At 39.0% G+C, this 16,340-nt stretch overlaps 1 protein-coding gene across 7 annotated transcripts in view; it reads left to right on the forward strand.

Annotated features, from left to right (window-relative positions):
* The first annotated feature begins 4,480 nt into the window (after nucleotides 1–4,480).
* cblb (Cbl proto-oncogene B, E3 ubiquitin protein ligase) overlaps nucleotides 4,481–16,340 on the forward strand; it is a 168,869-nt gene continuing 157,009 nt past the window's right edge. For 5 of the 7 annotated variants that reach the window (XM_085469606.1, XM_085469609.1, XM_085469611.1 and 2 more), the window contains exons 1-3: nucleotides 5,784–6,011; nucleotides 6,649–6,819; nucleotides 8,437–8,687. In XM_085469606.1, the coding sequence (XP_085325732.1) occupies nucleotides 6,652–6,819; nucleotides 8,437–8,687 (419 nt within the window). In that variant the 5' untranslated portion in view covers nucleotides 5,784–6,011; nucleotides 6,649–6,651. Of the gene's footprint in view, nucleotides 4,569–5,783; nucleotides 6,012–6,648; nucleotides 6,820–8,436; nucleotides 8,688–16,340 lie in introns of those variants that run through there. The other 2 variants (XM_085469607.1, XM_085469608.1) reach the window with 2 other exon arrangements.

A 16,340-nucleotide genomic window follows, 5' to 3' on the forward strand; every position in this document is an offset into this window, starting at 1 on the left:
TAACCAAGCACAACGGGACTCCTCCTTCAGAATGATGGTCCCTTTCGACTCCAACCGTCACTTATATAGACGTCTTTCTGAAAGTGTTGTAACTAAGTTTAAAGATATATTTCCTCCATTGATCCTCCACCTTTGCCATGACTCACCTTCTGTCAACCATTCTCCGCTCAGTATTAACTGTCCTCTCTCTCTGCTTTCAGTTGAATCCATGCCAGAGGCTCTTGCTTCAGCTAAATATTCAGCATCACAAACCCCAAGTTAAATAAAGCTTTGTTTTCTCACAAACTTGTCTGTCCCTTGAGTCTGCTTTTGGGTCCACCCCACGTACTGGCATTTCGGCCCCTTCTGACACTACATCAATTCTACTCCAACAGAGATTGATTATCTTGTTAGTGTTATATCTTCACTGTGTATGGCTCTGAATTCTTTGGCTAAAGCCTGAAATCAGAGGTGCTCTTCTGCCTGGTATAACTCACAAACCACAGATAACCTGTGAGCTGGAGACGAAATTGTGTCTCACTAATTTAAAAGGTCTTTATTTAACCAGTAAAAAAGTCTGTTGCTTTATATATATATATATATATATTTTTTATTTTTTATTTTTTTTTAAAAGCTTGTAACATCTTACTATTAGTGATTGAAGAAGATAGACAATAGGCAAAAATATTCATAACCATCTGAGCTTTCTGAATTAACTTTTGATAATTATCTTCAAATTATCAATATGTCTATTAGACCCCATTCTTACAAGACAGCTCAAAGAAGTCCTACAACCTTAAATATGATCAATAATAATGGATTGGATTTTATATAGCGCTTTTATAGGCACCCAAAGCACTTTACAATGCCACTATTCATTCACTCACTGGTGGAGGAAAGCTACGGTTGTAGCCACAGCTGCCCTGGGGCAGACTGACAGAAGCGAGGCTGCCATATCACGCCATCTGGCCAATACCAGTAGGCGGTAGGGTAAAGTGTCTTGCCCAAGGACACAACGACCAGGACAGAGAGCCCGGGGATCGAACCGGCGACCTTCCGGTTACAGATACGCTTCCCAACCCCCTGAGCCACGGTGAGGTGAATATATGTCAGTTAATGGGTTATAGTCATATTTTTCCTTCAACCCAATTTCTTCCTGCCTGTATGATGAGTTCCATGGGGAATTGAGAAAGACCTTTTCTCACCTCATCTCTGAGGGCAGCACAGCTAAGAAACTGTTAGAGAGTTTTCCTGCGGCATCCCTTATCTGAATGATCAGATAAGGGATCAATTAGCCTCATGGGACTCCTCTTTCAAGGATTTGGGTCAAAAGGATCTGGGGATACGGATAGCAGATCCATGACCTCTTCTAAACCCTGGTTATTGCTATCAGTAAAACTTAGCCTAAACCAGGTTACTCGGTCACTACAGGCCCTTCTAGATTCAGAGGGTGAACAGAACATCATAGACACGGAATTAGCGAACCAACTGCATCTATCACTCATCCCTTTAAACCCACCTGTCCCGGTTACCGCTCTGAACAATCAAGTGTTTGGCGTAATAATGCATCCATAATAACCCATCCAACCGAACGTGTCTGTCTGGTCATGTCAAGCAACTCCTGGGAGACTCACATTTTATTTTACCTTTTGGCTCAAAAAAAGGCGGCACACTCTGTCCCTGTATAAATTTCCGGAGGCTGAATGAAATCACTGTCAAAAATAAGTATCCTCTGCTGTTTATTAATTCACATTTGAGCCCATCCACAGTTCCACAGTATTTACTGCAGCAAATACCTATGGTACTTTCCCACATCCACCCTCGCCACCATACTCAACTGGATCCACACCGCCAGATTCTCCTGCCACCCTGGCGTGAGTAAAACCATTTCATTATTCACGCATCACTTTTGGTGGGAGTCCCTAAAAAAGGATCTGAGGAGCTATGCAGCTGCCTGCCAAACTGTGCCTGTATAAACACCATAATCGACACCCCACCGGATTGCTCTAACACAGACCCTGGTCGCAGATTGCACTGGATTTTGTTAATGGCCTTCCTCAGGCAGAACTGTAATACTCACCATAGTTGACAGGTTTTCCAAATGAGCTCATGTCATTGCTCTGGACAAATTACCCTTTTGAAATAATTTCAGATTGTGGTCCCCAGTTCATTTTGCAAGTCTGGAAGTCCTTGAGCTCGGCACTCAGGACCCGGTCAGTCTCAGTTCTGGTTATCAACCCCAAAACAACAGCCTAACTGAATGACTAAATTAGGAACTGGAATCCGGTGTCCGCTGTATCACCTCTCACAACCCGGAAACCTGGTCATCATATCTCAAATAGGTAGAGCTTGCTCACAATTCTCTCACTGCCTCTGCTACTGGTCCCTCGCCTTTCGAAGCACCCCTAGGATATCAACCACCACTTTTCCCAGAGGCAGATATAGATCTGGCAGTTCCCTAATTTCAGTACCACTTCCAACTATGCCAACACATCTGGGCACAGGCCTTGGAAAGGCTTCTCAGTTCAGTCAAACGCCAGCACCAGTATGCTAACTGCCGCAGGACACCCGCCCCCAGGTATCAGGTGGGGCTGAAGGTATGGCTCGCAGGTCATGGACATTCTCTACTTAATGCCCCAAAACATAAGAAACTTGTCTGCTGTAGGGCCAGTACAGTGTTAGTGCTGGCACCTTGTAAGCCATTGTCTTACAAGGTGCCAGCAGTAGAGATAGATGTGTTCAAGCCTTTCATCTCCAGAGGTTTTCCTTCACTGACTGGAAGTGAGGTGGATATGGGCAGAAATCTGTGACATCAGAAACTGAATTTGAATAAGTTAAATTCAAATTTAAATTGCTCAGATTGAATGTGACTTGTAACTTGAATAAATGCTTTTAAAAACTGAATATGAATTAGCCTAATTTGAAATTCAATTTATTGGTTTGAAAATGATCATCACTAAACCGAAATTGAATGTTATAGTTTGAAAATGAATTCATTTGCTTTGAAAATGTATTTTATCCTTTAAAATTTAGCTCTCGAATAATTTCAGATTCACTTAACACATGTTAAATACAATATTACATTTGGATCACTTTTTATTATTGCTGTAATAAACCTTTTGCACTTTTTCCTCGAGTCTGCACTTCAGTCCGTTCAGTCCACCATGACACTGTTCATATTACTAGTTCATTTCAGCCTCACTTTAACAGCGTAGGATCCAAGGTAACAGGATCCTCATGCTACTTGGTGTTACCTTGAGGCTCAATCATGTCTCTCTACCTCACTTTCACCATTATTATTTTCATCCCTTCCTGTTTCCCTGTGACAATATACAGATAACCCTGTTGCAATTCCCTGTCTAAAAATATGGTATCAAATCCGGCCACACCTTAATTCTGTCTCTGCCTTTGCTCTGGCCCCAATGTGTAACAATCATCTCTCCCCCATCTCCTTTGGAATCTTCCCTCCATATATGTGCAAGAAATGGTATAAAATGTTTTTTAAATCATTTTTTCAAAGACAACACTTTTAGTGATATGTCTTATTTGTACGATTTGCCCTCATTCCATTTATTCCGCTATTCTCAAATAAGATACTGTGCAGCCTCTATTTTCCCAGTTTCCAAATCAGCCCCCCAAGCATTCATGGAAGGACTTATTTTAATTGAAACCTCACAGTAAGACTCTCATATTAAGAATATATACTTTCATTATTGCATTGGGCAATTACTCAACCAAAAATATCACTTCCAGTTGGGAATAGGAACTGTGTCCTAAGTTTGGGGAAGATTACTGGGACACTGCCGCTCCGCTTTTTAACTCCAGCCGATAGGACCATTTCTCACACCCATAAACATAAACTTCTCTTTACTCTTTTTTATACTGCTGACACTTTATTCACTCTTAGTCACTTATAGTTATTTATTCACTTATTTTGTCTCTCTAATTTTAAAACTGTGTATATACTGTATATTCTAAGTATTTTTTTTATCTCATTTTTATTGTCTGTTTATGCCCTGTCCTTATCTTTAAGGTCATGATGCTCTGTTGTCTCTTAATTGCCCCTTGGGGATAAATAAAGTCTCTCTGATCTGATCCAAAAGTAGTTGACAGAATCCATACCTCATCCTCATGTGCAAGACTTACCCTTACCAGTTTAAGACAGTATACAGATTGCACTTGTCAAAATCAAGACTATATAAAATTTATGTTGTAATCATCAATCTCACATTTATTACATTTTATTTTTGCATAAGATTTTCCCTGTGTTATGCTTGCTGACAGATGCTATTTGTAGTATTAATAATTAAAAGCACTGCCATAGGCAATGAATAAGGGAAAAGAGATAGCAGTTAGAGTTGGTGCGATTTGCTTCTCCCGGGCAGACCTGCCAGTTGCTGCCAATATATGACACTGTTAATTAAACATTGGTAAAATTTATTAGCGTGCAATGGTCTTTTTACGTTGTTAACACCAGTTAACACAACTTCCCGGAAGCAGCGCCAGCTGGAACTCTCTCGAGGACGGTGGCGGTGAAAGAATAGCAGCGCTATCCTCGTAGGACACCGAGGACAGCGTTAATCCGAACGGTGAGGTCCGCCGCCTTAACGGTAAATTTGAAGGTCCGATTAATGCTCGCAAAACGATTACCGACCTGTCATTTTTACCACCAGCAACCGATTCTCTAACTTCCAGAGAACTTCCTTATACGACGCAACGGTTGGGGAACTGAGTGTGTGGGGGGTTGGGGGGCTGCAGATGGTTTCCTTGTTTGCTGGGAAGATCCGTGGTTCGATCATCAGAATAAAGACAACGTTCTCAGTGGTTGTATCAGGAAGAACATCAGCCATTAAGATCTAACAAATCACAGCGGAGTTATATGTAAATGCTGTAATCACTACTACACAACTTCAATAACACGTTTATTTGAGGGCGCACATTTGTCACACCCAAGCACTCTTGTCACTTCCGGTATAACACTGCTCGTTCCGACTGAAAGGAGTGGGAGCGGCCCTCATGTCACGTTGTGGTTGTAGCAAGATTCCAGAACAAGGCTAAAACGATGCAGGAACTTAGACTACTGTACCTCTAAAATAAAAGCACAGACTTTACGCTATGAGTTGCGTTTGTGTGACGCAAAAAAGACAAGATGAATGTAGCCAGCAACAGACACAAAAAGACAAATTAAAAAATAAAGGCAAAAGTTAAACAAAACACATTTGTGCTGGGAAATTTACATATCTTGTGTTGAATGTAAGATATGTCAAATTCAATTTTGCAATATTTATAAAGGAATAGAGTCTTCATAGCTCTGAGATGGGCCTGGGAGGTCGAGTGCTATGCTATGCACTACTTTAGTTTTTCATAAGACTACATCCTGATTAACCATTGCCACTTGAAACGATAATCATAAATTAATCAAGAGATATAGTCCTGTGATCTATTATTTTGAGTGTTAATAATATGGGCTACAGTGTCTAATTCTTATATTGACCAAAATAAAAGGAAAGAAGTCGACAAAATTATTTTTACATAATCTCTAACAGTCCTATCTTTGATTACAACAGACAGTGATGACATAATCACCTTAAATTCATCTTGTTGTTGGCCGTCATTTTTGTCCAACTGGTCTATTAAAAGAGCATGATTGTTGGGTGTTGATTTTAATTTAAAAGAAAATCGAATACAAGCTGACCACGGAGCTGAAAATCTAGATGTAAATGATTTCATCAATCGTCACTTTATTTTGAAATGTTCCACTGGAAGTATAATGTTTAGAGCATTTAACTTCACACCTATTTTGTTGTACAAAACGTATTGTGCCTCGGGTTTATACAGCTCCTCCGGCTACTCCTAGGGAGTTGCTCTTATTATAAATTTTGAGGATTTATAGTGAAATAACAGAACTATATAGGCTGGATACTTTTCATGCCCATTTTTTTTCAGCTTTGGACTCTGGGATAGTTCTTGTTTTTGTGTTGGATGTGGACCGAATTCAGTAGGGATCCCAGCAGACATTCCCCTGTGATTTGGTAAGTTAGGACTTTGTTCCCCTCCAACATCCGTCTATATAAGTGTAAGAATCTTGTGTGACCTCAGTCACAGTCGCTTAAAACGAAAAATCTGCCTCCCGGAAACAGTGGTTATATGGTAACTTACGTTCATAACAGGTAGTTCATGAAAACCAGAAAAACGAATAAGTTAACATACGACAAGATCACTGCACACAAAGTAAAAACTTGATCCTTAATCAAACCACAAAGGAAGAGGACGGAATATAATAAGCAGCTTATTTTGTGCAGCTTAATTTTGCAGTTAAAGTTCTGGATGTGTAAAATTAACATGCAAATCAGGTGACATGCACTCATCAGGAAAGACACTAAAACCTATATTGCAGGGGTTTAACTGACAAGTCCAGGACCAAGGAGAAGTGTGTGTGTGTGTGTGTGTGTGGGGGGGGGGGACTAAGAAGAAGCTCGGTATAATAAACATCTTATATAGGCTGTGCATATTCTCTCATCATTCTCTCTGTCTGAAAACATATTAATGAAAAAATAACAACTGTAACTGTTTTCGCTGATTTCTTTTTCTATTAGAAATTTACTTTTTTTTTTCAAATGTTTTCATGCCATTTAATGTTTTGATAGTACAAATTCTGTGTGATTGTAGGAAATGGCAACTGCTCTCAGTAGTCGATATCCTGGTGGACGTGGACCAAATAGAAGTAAGGGGCGAATTTTAGGCATCATTGATGCCATCCAGGATGCAGTGGGGCCACCCAAACAAGCAGTTGCTGACCGGAGGACTGTAGAAAAAACTTGGAAACTCATGGATAAAGTTGTAAGTCTTGAGAAATGACCTTGGCCATCAGTGCTTCTAAAGTGATATGCAGTGCCTTTTGACATCCAAACATGGTATATATTATGTTATCAAAGAAGTTCAATTTTGTTCCCATCTGACCAGACTGTATCCTCACAGACTTGTCTAAATGTTGTTCAGCAAACTTTAAACGCACTTCAACATGCTTTTTCTTCAGCAATGGAGTCTTGGATCATGAGCATCCATACAGGCCATGGCATTTGAGATTATTACTTAATATCTTCTTTAAAACACTTGTACCTGCTGATTCCAAGCCTTTCTGTACCTCTTCACAAATGGTCCTTGGCTCTTGGACAACTCTTCTGATAGTTGTTTTCACTCCTCTGAATTATAGCCCAAACAGTGCTCACTGGAATCTTCAATAGTTTAGAAATTCTTCTGTAAACAATGCCATCATTGTGTTTCTTGCAACAATAAAGTTCCATAGGTCTTGAGAGCACTCAGTGGTTTACCCATCACAAGATATTTCTTGTGTGAAACCTTGGTAATGAGACAGCTTTTAATAGGGCATCAGTTGGGACTGAACCATCAGTCTATCTATCCATCTGTCCAATTTCTTCCACTTATCCATGTGGTCAGCAGCCTAAGCAGAGAAGCCCAGAGATCCCTCTCCCTAGAACCAACTCCTCTAGCTTGTCTGGGGGGAACATTAAGGCAGTTGAGAGATATAATCTCTCCAGCGTGTCCTGGGTCTGCTACAGGGCCTAGATGCTCTATTCTCTATTCTCCCGGATTGTCTATCTCCTCACCCTATCACTAAGGGAGAGTCCAGCCACCCTTCAGAGAAAGTTCATTTCTGCTGGTTGTGTCCGCAATCTTGTTTTTTCAGTCACCCCCCAGAGCTCGTGACCATTGGTGAAGGTAGGGATGTAGATCGACCACTAAATCAAGAGCTCAATTTTCACGCTCAGCTCCCTTTTGACCATGACGGCAACACTGCTGCCACAGTACCAATCCACCTATTGCTTTCCCATTCTCCTCTCCCCTCACTTGTAAACAAGCCACCAAATGATGAAACCAAATGAACCACATCCTCTGCAAAAAGCAGAGATGAGTGGAGACCACTTAAGTGGAAACCTTCCCTTACTTAGCTACACCTAGAAATTTTGTCCAGAAAACAGCTGAAGCACTTGATATCAATTTGCATTAATTGGCAGGATGGCTTTCTAATTACTGATAGAGTTTAGCTGGTGTCAGGCTTTCCATGTATTTTTGCACCTCCCTTTCTTCATGTGTTCAATACTTTTTCCCTGTGTTGTTTATCATCATTACACACAACTTAATTAAGAGACATCTGTGGTTTGATTTCTTTGCATATGTGGGTTGGATGGGTTTACCGACATATGGTGAGAATTTCATCTCAATAGAACCTTTAGAACTACATTTATTTACAAAAGTCCTTATCAAAATCCGTCATATACATACCTGAGTTACATAATGAAACTAGTATATGCATAATATTGTTCCTGTTGTTCCTCTCATGCTGCCACAGCTGCTCAGGTAGAGTGGCAGGAGAAAATTTGATGTGCATTGAGAAAACATTGATTTTTCATTTATTGATTAATTCCTTTGCAACAGGTGCGGCTCTGCCAAAATCCCAGACTCCAACTGAAAAACAGTCCACCATATATCCTGGATATTTTACCTGATGCCTACCAACACCTGCGGGTCATACTAGGCAAATATGAAGAGAACCAGATGATCATACAGCTTAGTGAGAATGATTACTTTAAAATCTACATTGATAGCCTTATGAAGAAATCCAAACGAGCTATCCGGCTCTTCAAAGAGGGAAGAGAGAGGATGTACGAGGAGCAGTCACAGGACAGGTATGACGACGGGATATTTCCTGGCTTTTGTGTTTTATGTTAACACAGATTTTCTTGGTTTTCTCTGGAAGACTGCTTTAAGAGAAGTAGCTATCATATGATGTCTCTCAGACAGAATAGGAACAATAATAATTAACAGTTTTGTTTCAGATTTAAAAATTACAAGCTTTTTGGAGGTACACTCTGTTCTGGCCACTTCATTCCAAAGCTATATATATTTGTGTACATTTGGGCTAGATATGCACAGTAGATGCTCCTTGATGCCCTCAGATGTCAGTTTCCTTTTTGAATACTGTACGAGACGGTGCTCTCTTTTTGTTTTACTCATGATAACCATAGTCACAGAGACAACATGACTTACTTACTTACATGTCTTACCATTCACCTTTAAATGTTATTTAAATAACATTTTCTTAAAATCTTAATAGCTCAGTTTTCCAGCCTCTTACAACCAACTCATATGTGTCACACTTGCAATTACAACTGTGAAAGTCAAAAGTTTCCATAAGTACTTCAACACACCAACTCCTGCTCTTTGTCTTAACGCTCAATATTAAGTTGCAGGTTGATTCATCTGAAAAATATGTTGGAATGATCTTGACAACTTTAAGTTGTTTTTTTTTTTTTATCTCAGCCACATCGTGATGACAGATATTTGTAACTGTACATGGCTGGTTAGCCAGCTGAAATACTGTGATAGCAGAATGAAGATGATTCTCTGTGAAAACTTTACCCATTGCAGAGTTACAGGAAGAACACTTCACATTCTTTCCATGGTTCGAGTTGCAAAGTAGTCATATAATCCAAAAAGTAACTATGCAGAGAGTCTCTGCTGCAATTTCATCTGTTTTCAAGGTGCACTGCTTCACTGTACTCTGCAGTCCATATTGGAGCTTAATAAAACACACATATATTAAATTATTTTTTACTGATTTTTTTACTTTATTCTTTTTTACTGATGTCCAGACAGCCCTTCTGACTGGCTTTCTTCCCAAACTATCTAAGGATAAATGCCACTACACATCTTGCGCATTGCAAAGATTTGATATGAAATTCTGATTTTTTTCAAATGCAAGCCTGTCATGTAACATATACAGAAGGCCCAGCCAGATGCTGTATTCAATTCCAGAAACTTCTTGCTATGAGTCAACAGGTATAAAAACTAAATGATTTATGTCATTTAAAAACTGTTTTTGCAATAGGTAATTTAAATGTGTAAGGCTCCAGTAATTCTCAGGAGCCCTTTCTGATAGCTATGTGCAGAGCTTCAGAGGGAAAATCCCCACACACTTTACATCCGCTTCATATATTTCCTTTTTATCTCAGCTGAAGAAGCATCCAGCACCCTTTTTGATCTGTATGTGTGAAACTCTTTCTCTCTTTTTTTCTTACTTTTATTCTCTTATTGCCTCTGATTGTATAGGCTTAATTTATTGCAGTAAAACACAGTGTTTACTATAAACACTATATGTTGCTGTTGCAATATGGTAAAGAAGAAACCATAGAAACATATATTTCACGTGTGAAAATTTATAAATGTCATATCTGAATCACCTGACAAATTATTTAGCTATTTAGTACATTCTTGGTAGTTACATGATGTTGTATGAGTCAGTATTTCTAGACTTTTAAGATAGCTGTTTTCATTTGCATAAAGCTAAGAGTCATGCGGTGTGTGTGGGTTCGTGATGATTCCTTCTGCTTCAATGAAGTCTAAAAGAACAGTTGAACCAGTTGCAGGGTTTGATTTCTGTGTTAATCAAATTGATTTCCGGTTATATCAAATAGCTTTTGCAGTTACAACATGAGGTTGAGCTTTTACATTATATGCATATGTTGCAGGATGCCTGTTAAACCAGACTAAGTGAGAAGTGTTCCAGCAGTTTTTCCCATAGTTGAATTTTGGAACCTATACCAGTGATTATTAGGGAGAAAGTACATCCTGATATTTACATATCAGCAAATATTTTTCAAAATATTTTCACAAATACTATACATAGATGTTAAAGATGTGAAACTGGAAAATGATAGGGGCATTATTCATCAACTCTTCTCAATGTTCTCAAGTGGATGTTCTGCTGACACATTGAAAGAATGGCAAACAGTTTCAAAAATACATGCATCCTTTTTTGCTGTCTAGCAATGACTCTTTTAACATAAGCAACTCAATTTCACTAGCATACAATGTTTAAATAGACCCTAGCTAGAACAGTGTGAAAAAATATGTAGTTGTAAATATATAGTCCGAGTTTATTCATACATCTTTTTATTCATATCATGAGAAAGTAGACTCTTAAACATACAGGCAAGAGGCTCTCTTTCATCCTACAAAAGACTGAGAGACAGGGTGTCTGTGTGTCTTTGCTTATGTCTGTTTGAGTAATTGTGTTTTAAACTGGAGAAGTACGTTCAAGCACACATCTGTGAAGGTTATGTGAAGAAGAGCATTTCTAAAAGTTTAAGAATGATCTGCAGTCTCTTTTGTATTAAATTTGAGCCTCTCATTAGAAACAGACTCATGGCTGTTTTATTTAATTGAGCAAGTTAACCTCTTCCTTTTCAATTTTTTACTTTCTAGTACAAATCTTTGACACCATAGTACTTTAGTGACTCTCTCTATTTGTCCTGCCCATTGGCAGTTAATGCCCAAAGCAGATGATGTCATTCTTAAGCAAGGGTAAACCCTTTTTAGAAAAGAGCCCATCAAACAGCCTAAAATGACACTGACAAACATGAGTGGTTTCATAATTCATGGCTGAAAATGATAAATTTATTATATAAAATGTCATTTGCTAAAACTGAGCCGTAAAACAAAGTTGCAGTAAATTAGCTCTGCTAAAAAAGATTTTTTTTTCCTGATCTTGCTGAAGGTTGCGTCAACTTATGCTGAAACAACTTTTTTTCTTCTGTGATCCTCATTTGATAGTTCACATACTACACCACATACTTTTGTACTCTCATATACATTTTTATGTAGCCTATATTTCTGTGACATTTTATACCAGAATAGTTAAGGTGTTAAGATTATTAAAATCTCAAAAGAGCATTAGCAAGGACTGTTTATATTTTTTAGCATATGACCACTCAGCAAACTGCCAAGAAAAACATTTATTTAATAGGAAGGGAAGTGATCCTCTCCAAAAATAGGCTTAGCATGGGGCAGTTATCTTCTGTGGCTAGTTGAGAGTTGAGGGTAAAGAAAAGAGAGAATAAAAGTATAGACGGAAAAGAAAAGCATAGTCCATTTTTCTTTGTTTAATTTGATATTCACTGTATCAGTTATTTCTTTCAATTTGTTCATGAGAATGGGCATGCTTTTACTGTACTGTGCAAAAGTTTTAGGCAGGTGTAAAAAAAATGCTGTAAACAAAGAATGCTTTCAGAAATGGAAGTGTTAATCATTTATTTTTATCAATCAACAAAATGCAGTGAATGAACAAAAGAGAAATCTAAATCAAATCAATATTTGGTGTGACCACCCTTTGCCTTCTTCTAGGTACAGTTGCACACAGTTTTTGAAGGAACTCGGCTGGCAGGTTGTTCCAAAAATCTTGGAGAACTAACCACAGGTCTTCTGTGGATGTAGGCTTCCTAACATCCTTTTGTCTTTTCATGTAATCTCTGACACCATCGATGATGTTAAAATCAGGGCTCTGTGGGGGCCATACTATCACTTCCAGGCCTTCTTGTTCTTCTTTACACTGAAGATAGTTCTTAATGGCTTCGACTGTATGTTTGGGATCATTGTCCTGCTGCAGAATAAATTTGGGGCCAATCATACACTTCCCTGATGGTATTGCATGATGGAGAAATATCTGCCTGTATTTCTCACCATTGAGAACACCATTAATCCTGACCAAATCTCCAACTCCATTTGCAGAAATGCATCCCAAACGTTCAAGGAATCTCCACCATGCTTCACTGTTGCCTGCAGACACTCATTATTGCACCGCTCTCCAGCCCTTCAACAAACAAACTGCCTTCTGCTACAGCCAAATATTTCTAATTTTGACTCATCAGTCCAGAGCACCTACTGCCATTTTTCTGCACCCCCATTTCCTATGTTTACGTGCATACTTGAGTCACTTGGCCTTGTTTCTACGTCAAAGGCATGGCTTTTTGGCTGCAACTCTTCCATAAAGACCACTTCTGGCCAGACTTCTCCAGACATTAGATGGAATGTCCCACTGGTTTCTGCCAGTTCTGAGCTTATGGCACTGCTGGACATCTTCTGATTTCAAAGGGTAATAAGCACTGCTGCAGTAAGTTTCCTTGACCGACCACTTGTGTCTATGATCCTTTACATTGCCCGTTTCTTTATGCCTCCTCAAAAGAGCTTGAACAGCACATCTTGAAACCCCAGTCTGCTTTGAAATCTTTGTCTGGGAGAGTATAACTACCTTGTGCCTTGTTGCTGTGCTCAATCTTGCCATGACATGAAACTGTCTTTCACAACCTCAACTTGGTAGCAGAGTTTGGCCTACAAAATCCCTGACTTTGTGCAATTGTACTATAAGAACTAATGCTTATTTGAAGGCTAAAGGCAGTAACGCCAAATAACTGATTTGATTTAAATTTTTGTTCACTCACTTTGCATTTTGTAAATTGATAAAAATAAACAAACATTACAACAATCATATATTCCTGAAAGCATTCTTTGTTTACTGAATTTTTTCACACCTGCCTAAAACCTTTTGCACAGTACTGTATTTCTGCAACTAACATGTATAGGCTTGATCTGGAATGTACTTCTGCAGAAGGATTTTTATTACGCTTGTTGATGTGTCATAGTGAGCAGTCCTTTGAAATGATGATGTCACATGTTCCCATGGAAGGTCTGAGCCTGAGTAAGCTTCCACAAAGTAGAACCTGGGTAGGAATAAGTCTCAGCATAAATGTATGTGTGTTTGTGAGAGTACATACATACAAAGGACTGGAAAGCTATTTTGAGAGGTTTACTCACTGCCTTCTGACTAAGGGTTTATATCAATGTGCTTTGACCTGCAGTATTATGCCCCCACCCTTCAAACACACATGAAGAAAAAAGAACAGCCCCTCCACTGTTGGATCAAAGCTTGGATTGAGTCATTTGGTTCCAAAGGGCCCATTTATTTCTTTTGTCCACATCCCCCAGCTGTAAATGGGAAATGTAGCCTTTAAATGGTGCCTTTCTACTCTACTGGAGCACTCAAAGTGCTTTATACACCGTGCTTCATTCACCCGTTGACACAGGCACTTTTCTAAATGCTGGCCTAACAGTCATATACATTCACACTCCAGTGAATTGAGCAACTTGCACAAGGATACTTTGGAAACCAGGGATTGAACCACCAACCTTCAAATTGTGAATTAGCTCTACCTCCTGTTCTGCATCCAGTTCTACTTCATGAGTTATATGTCTGTGAAGGTTCGCAGTCATCCAGCTCATTGTAGTCTTAGCTTAGAAAGAAAAGCATGTGGACTTCTTTAAGTTTCCTTGAGGTGAAACATCTTCGAGGAAACTTAAAGAACTCCAGACGCTTTCTTTCCAAGCTTCTGCGGGACACTCAGCTATGAGCACTGAGGTACATGAGAGACAGGGGCTGTGGCAGACAAGCTTTAAACTACAGCATCTTCAAAGCTTTTAACCATAGCAATGCTTTCTTGTGACTGGTATTGACTAGGGGTCACTGCCGAACGGATGCGACCGGGGGACACCATAGTGACTGGTATTGACTGGGGGTCACTACCGAACATATGCAACCAGGGAACACTGTAGTGACTGGTACTGACTGGGGATCACTACCAAACGGATGCGACCGGGGGACACTGTAATGACTGGTATTGACTGGGGGGCTCTACTGAACGGATGCAGCTGGGGGACAGTGTGAAGGAAATGGTCGAGGAAATCTCTCCCCAAAAGTGTGCTGTCAAACCTAGCATTGGCCCTACAATGCCAGACCACGTTTTCCAGTTGATCGCTCTACCCTTTAACATCCAGACTTTATAATCATAGTTATCATCAACCACAGATAACCCTTAATTGCAGAAAAGAGAGTGCTTTTTATTAATAAATCTAGAAACATCTTTCTTACATCACCCTTTTAATAGAATACTGTTCCCAGTATGATAGGAAATGTTACATTTATGAATTGATAATAATAGCTTTCATCATCATTCATAAGAGCCTAAAAATGATTCAAATGAAGCTTTTGAATACCAGTACATGATGTTGGAGAAATGGTAATACATTTATCCAGAATGAAAGTAAATACGCAAGACTGAATATTGAATACAGCACAACTGTATGGTCCTTACCATATTACTTTTAATGAACAATTCATTTATTATTTAGAGACTTCTGTTATAGTGACCCTGACATTTAAAGCAAGTCTACAATGTCATAGTGAGTTAGAGGAAGCCGTTTGTGATGGAGACAAATTGTTGAGATGGCAGGAAGCCAATAGAAATTGAGATAGTGAGCAGTTGAGCAGCTGGAGTGCACTTGTCAGCACAGCAGTGTGATAGCAACTGTGTAAGCAAATTTGTGACTTTGCTCTATTTTATTTATGGGGAATCTGAAATTGTTCTTTTTATTTAACATGTTGAAAAGCTGTTTAGTATGATTTCATTTATGTGTTGCTTATAACAGAACAATCAAAAAATTACATAAGTTAGCCAGCAGTTTCTGGCCATGCTACCCTAGACACGCTGAATAAATTAGCCCTAGGCTGCCTTTCATGGGCAGCTTGTCAGATGAGGCAGATTACAGACTGATAGCACAGATCATGGCAAGGACACATGAGAGACTGACCATATATCTGTCTTGTACTTTGCACTGAGCATTAAAGTGGGGTGATGCTGTAAGCAGGGAGAAAATTTACATCCAAAAAATGTATCCATGTATCCATGCATACATTATATAGCGCAGAATACATGCTGCTTTTTCTGTTTGTTTGGGGGTGCTTAAGAGCAGAGCCCTCGCCCACAAGGATGTGTGGTCTTTTCCTTTGCATCCCAATGAGAAGTTATTTTGGTTGGCCCTTGGTTGATTAGAGGCCTAATGGTAACCAAAGAAGCATGAAATTACTTTTTTTCAGTGCAGGCATACACACAAGCACACTCACATGCTCATACACATGCAGACCAACTGAAGTGGAACGCTACCACAGAATACTGATGCTCACCTTTCCCACTTTAACCTAATATTACTCAAATACTTTATTCCATTTCCAAGGAAATGGAGAAAGACAGTAGATGGGCAAACATTCCAAAATTAAATCAGAAATAAAGAAAAAGTTGAAAAATATTATGAATAATTGTAAAATTATTGTATAATTTATCAAATTGACTACAGCTCTGATTGACGTTTAACTGTTCATGGCAACTGATTTCTTAGTCAATTAAACAAGGCACCCCCCCCCCCCCAAAAAAAAAAAAAATAAAAAACTAGACTAACTAGCTAATATAGGAGACTAAGAGACACTCAGATATCAAGTTAATCTTACATTTTATACTCCAAACAGACAATGAAGAAAAACACTAAACTGTGGTTAAATAGGACAAATTAACATCCAAAAAGTGTGATGCAGTGTATGAGTGATGCACGTTGTGCATAACGGATTTGTAGTGTTTCTGAATATGGCTGAATAACATAACAACAGTTTACCATCA

This window comes from Copadichromis virginalis, linkage group LG10 (genome assembly GCF_057382275.1).
Source record: "Copadichromis virginalis isolate Kocher_CV1m ecotype Utaka linkage group LG10, C_Virginalis_male_GT1.1, whole genome shotgun sequence".
Taxonomy (NCBI): domain Eukaryota; kingdom Metazoa; phylum Chordata; class Actinopteri; order Cichliformes; family Cichlidae; genus Copadichromis; species Copadichromis virginalis.